The sequence below is a fragment of the Triticum dicoccoides genome, chromosome 2B, assembly GCF_002162155.2.
Source record: "Triticum dicoccoides isolate Atlit2015 ecotype Zavitan chromosome 2B, WEW_v2.0, whole genome shotgun sequence".
Lineage (NCBI taxonomy): Eukaryota > Viridiplantae > Streptophyta > Magnoliopsida > Poales > Poaceae > Triticum > Triticum dicoccoides.
This window is the reverse complement of record NC_041383.1, coordinates 769220775-769224749: the sequence shown is the minus strand read 5'-3', so window position 1 is coordinate 769224749 and position 3975 is coordinate 769220775. Positions and strand designations below refer to the sequence as shown.

Genomic DNA, 3975 nt, shown 5'->3' with positions numbered 1-3975 from the left:
AAAATGATTAAGTTAAATAGAAAAAAATTATTCATGTTTTTAGGGGGCAAAACTACTATTTATGTTTTTTCGGTCAGGTTCGGGTTTGGCATTTTCGGGCTGCTTTGTTAAGCATGGCTTGGTCCGATCCGGAGTATGATCGGGTCTCTATTGCATAGTTTAAATAATTTCTTAAAGTGTTTTCTAGTAAATGGAGTTATGCATAAAACATGAGTTTATATACTACACTCACTTTTATCGTGGTACGAGATGTTATCATTCTAGAGGTTCACATGAGCGGAAAAGAAGATCATTGTACTTGAGGTATATGAACTTGCCATGTTTATTCACTTTAGTCCATCAAATTTGTAAAATGTAATGTCTAGTCCATGAACTTGGCTCATGGGTTAATTTTTATCTAGACTAAGCCGGTTAGAAAGAGCTACATGGGTTGGGCAATTGCTCCGATAACAAATCTCCCAGTCTAAAGGATGACCAGGGATGTTCACATAACACATATACACATCTAATATATACATGTGTTCCACCACTTTGATGTTCACATAACACTACACATTAAATACAACAAAGTATAAACATATAACTTTGCAATGTCACAGCAATGTCCTTCAGAACATTTGACCCTTCGGCCATTCCCTTCCCTTGAGAGTCAAGTTATCAATGACACACCACCTCGTGGATCCGCATTTTTATGGTGAGGAAAGGTGTTCTACTCAACTTCGTCATCAAACAGTGCCCAGCAGTGCGCAAATCCACGAGGCCGTCTGGAAGTATTGCGGGCACTTGAAGCATCTCATCGCACAGTAGCCTAGCGATGCGCAAACCCACGAGCAAGCAAGTTCATTTGGACGGATATGCATAGTATTGTTGATTACTAGCTGGATATGCATAGTGTTGTTGATCACTAGCAAAACTGCATAGTGTTGTTGATCACCAGCCGGACATGCATAGTATTGTTGATCACCAGCCGAATATGCATAGTTTTAAAGCCGGATGTGCATAGTTCTTGTTGCCCACTAGCTGAATATGTATGCATAGGTCTTGACAATTGTTTTATTTTGTAGCCACCCCGTGTGTGTACGTTCAAAAATTTGGAGAAGATAAACTTCACCGTCATGCATTCTTGGTTGAAGTTGAATAGGCAACCCAAGTGAAGCCTATTCATAGCCAAGACCGCCGTCCAAGCCACCGAGGAAGAAACCGGTGATCCAGCCGACCCAACAAAGGAACTGCCAAAGAAGATTAGAAGAGGGTTCCGGGGAAAGAAGTGGGAGGAGGAGAGGGCAAAGCGAGAAGGTGCAGCTGCCAAGTTGACAAAGAAGTTCGAGGACATATTGTCAAAGAAGAAGGAGTCATACGTCAAGCGGTCTGACATCAAGGAGGAAAAAAAGACAGAAAGGTTCAAACTATTGATGGAGGCGGCCGGAAAGAAACTAGCACTCAAAGAGAATAGGACCTTGATCAAAGAGAACAAGGCCATGCCCGAGGAGAAGAAGGCGTTGCTCGAAGACAAGAAGGTGCAGATAGCAGCCGATGCGGAGGACACCAAGATGTTGACCTCGAATTTGGACGCTTTGGATGCCGACACAACAATAATCGTGCAAGTTGTCCGCTACAAGATGTTGGAGCGGCAGAAAGATGACTGGAGGCAGCGGACAAGGATGAGATGGATGCGGCAGAGGAGGAGAAAGCATAGGATGGTTACACGGCGCCGATAACACCTTGAGCATGGAAGCTCGAACTGCCGGTCCAGCAGGGCAGAAAATCTAATTTTCTGCACGGACTACCGGACTGATATTCTTTTGTGGTCGGGCATGTAAAAACTACATAATACTTGCCTCTTTTCGGGTGTGATGTGATCGGGCATGTGATTCGATGCTGCTGTGATCCGATGCTCGTATGACCCGGCACGCGTATGGATAACACTTATTTGAATTTTAAATTGCTTTTTACCGACGGACACATACAAGACAACGTTGGATGGTCGACTCGGCATTAGTGTGGTCCCCTGTTCGCGGACCGAGGCAGGAGCAAATGCCCTAACCATTCAAGTTTTATCATTCCAAGAGTTGTCACGTCTCACAGAGTTTGATACAAGGCACACCAATACAAGGGCACTTGGATTTGGATATTTGCTTCAAGGATACACGTGGTGGTCGCTGTGCAAGGCAAGCGACTGTTGCGAGTTGCACCTTACATTACTTACTGTAAACAGTGTCATCCCCACCACGCCCGGGATCACGGATGGTCCTTCAAGAAACCAAGGAGGAGCTCGTTAACCTGCGCCGGGAACTGCTCCTGCACGAAATGGCTGCCCTCCGGGACGAAGGCGACCTTGAGGTCAGGCGCGAAGCCGGCCATCATGCCGCCCCTCACGGCGGCCTCGAACCCCGGCAGCTTCATCACGTAGTCGTTCTCCCCCATCACCATCAGCACCGGCACCTCGAACCTGGCGTCCAGCTGGGTCGCCATCTTGTCCAGGGACCCGTAGGGCATGCGGATCGGGAACCCGAAGCCGGAGTTCTCGTAGAGCGCGGCGTACACGTCGAGGTCCTCCTCCGTGAACCACTCCGGCAGGGGCGCGGAGCCGTCGGCGAGGTCCATGGTCTCCTGGCCTTGCTCGGCGACGGGGACCTCGCTGCCGGAGAAGAGCACGTAGATGGTGCGCACCACGCGCCGGATGTCGTACCGCCCGAAGTCCGCCTCCGCCCGCCCCGGCTGGCGCCACCGCAGCGGGTAGAAGCCCTCCGGCATGGTGCCGGCGAAGTCGAAGGGCACGGAGCTGAAGGGGATGCCCAGGCACGCCACGGCGCGGGTGCGGCCCGGGTGCCGCAGCGCGAAGTCGTACGCCGGCATGGCGCCGAAGTCCTTGCCCACAACGAACGCCTGCGCGCACGCACGCACGCACGCACCGAGGAATGAGAACAAGAAGACGACGGTCACTCATGGACGCTTGGGTTGGGGCCATGCTTTTTGTGGATGCTGCTTACCTTGGGGATGTCGAGGGCGTCGAGGATGGCGAGCACGTCGGCGACGAGGTCCTCCCAGGAGGGCTCCTCGTGCTCCGGCGGCTGGCCCGACAGGCCGTACCCGCGGCTGTCCGGCGCGATGGCGCGGTACCCTGCGGCGGCCACGGCCTGCATCTGGTGGCGCCACGAGTACCATATCTCCGGGAAGCCGTGAAGGAACACCACCGTCCCAAGCTCATCTGCAAGTGCAGATCAACACAAAGCATGCACACAGATCCATTAGCTGCTCAATTGCCCTGCAGCCCTGCTTACTCCATTGAATTTGGTGGGCTCGCCGGCCTGACCGCCATGGCTATGCCAACAAAAAAGAAAAGTCCCTCACCCTTTCCTACTTGAGCAACGTGCAGGCTGAGGCCGCGGACGGAGAGCTGTGTGTGCTCTATCTCCTGCGCCATTACTGCTCCTTCAGACCTCCAAGGCGGTGTGATCGATGCTTCTCTTTTATATGCACGTAGAAAGAAAGAATATTCTCTTTCCTGGATATACAGAGATGGAGCATACCGTTTTTGGCTTCCTGCAGCTCTTTGGCTTTTTTTTTCTAGACTAGACTAGAGGCCGGCTACGAACATAGTAATGTAGCATAGCACGCATCGATGGAATCGACAATCTAGCGTAGCCAAGGCGGTGTGATCTTAATTGCTTATTTTGTTGTGAAGGTGAGACTAGTAATCACCTTTTCTTTGAATGTGTTGTTGCTGTTGAGATGTGAGAAAATATACATAATGTTGTTGGGTGTATGCCCCAGCCTGGTTTAAAAAATGTGGCTGACAAATGGGAGAAACACAAATTCCTACAAGCTGAAAATATGCTCATCTCAGCTACTCTCTGGGTTATCTGAAGAAGTAGGAATGATATGTGTTTTAATAATGTCCCATGGATGGGAGTGCAGGTGATCCTGAGGAGCAGTGGCGGAGCTACATGCAATGCTGAGGGGGCCATTGCCCCC

The 3975-nt window shown here is 50.6% G+C and overlaps 1 protein-coding gene across 1 annotated transcript; it reads right to left on the bottom strand.

Moving 5' to 3' along the window:
* Positions 1-2064: 2064 nt before the first annotated feature.
* LOC119368676 (epoxide hydrolase B-like) lies at positions 2065-3460 on the bottom strand. Its single transcript, XM_037633866.1, has 3 exons — positions 3352-3460; positions 2991-3208; positions 2065-2886 (listed from the first exon to the last, which is right to left on the bottom strand). The coding sequence occupies exons 1-3, from the start codon at positions 3422-3424 to the stop codon at positions 2239-2241; spliced, it is 939 nt and encodes a 312-aa protein (XP_037489763.1). The 5' UTR covers positions 3425-3460; the 3' UTR covers positions 2065-2238.
* Between the last annotated feature and the right edge of the window lie 515 nt (positions 3461-3975).

Excerpts from the sequence above, each read along its gene's own strand:
- LOC119368676 (XM_037633866.1), bottom strand. The coding sequence starts at position 3,424 with ATGGCGCAGGAGATAGAGCACACACAGCTCTCCGTCCGCGGCCTCAGC. Across the intron at positions 3,209-3,351 it reads CGTTGCTCAAGTAGGAAAGG|ATGAGCTTGGGACGGTGGTG; the intron begins GTGAGGGACTTT and ends CTGCACTTGCAG. Across the intron at positions 2,887-2,990 it reads ACGCCCTCGACATCCCCAAG|GCGTTCGTTGTGGGCAAGGA; the intron begins GTAAGCAGCATC and ends GCGTGCGCGCAG.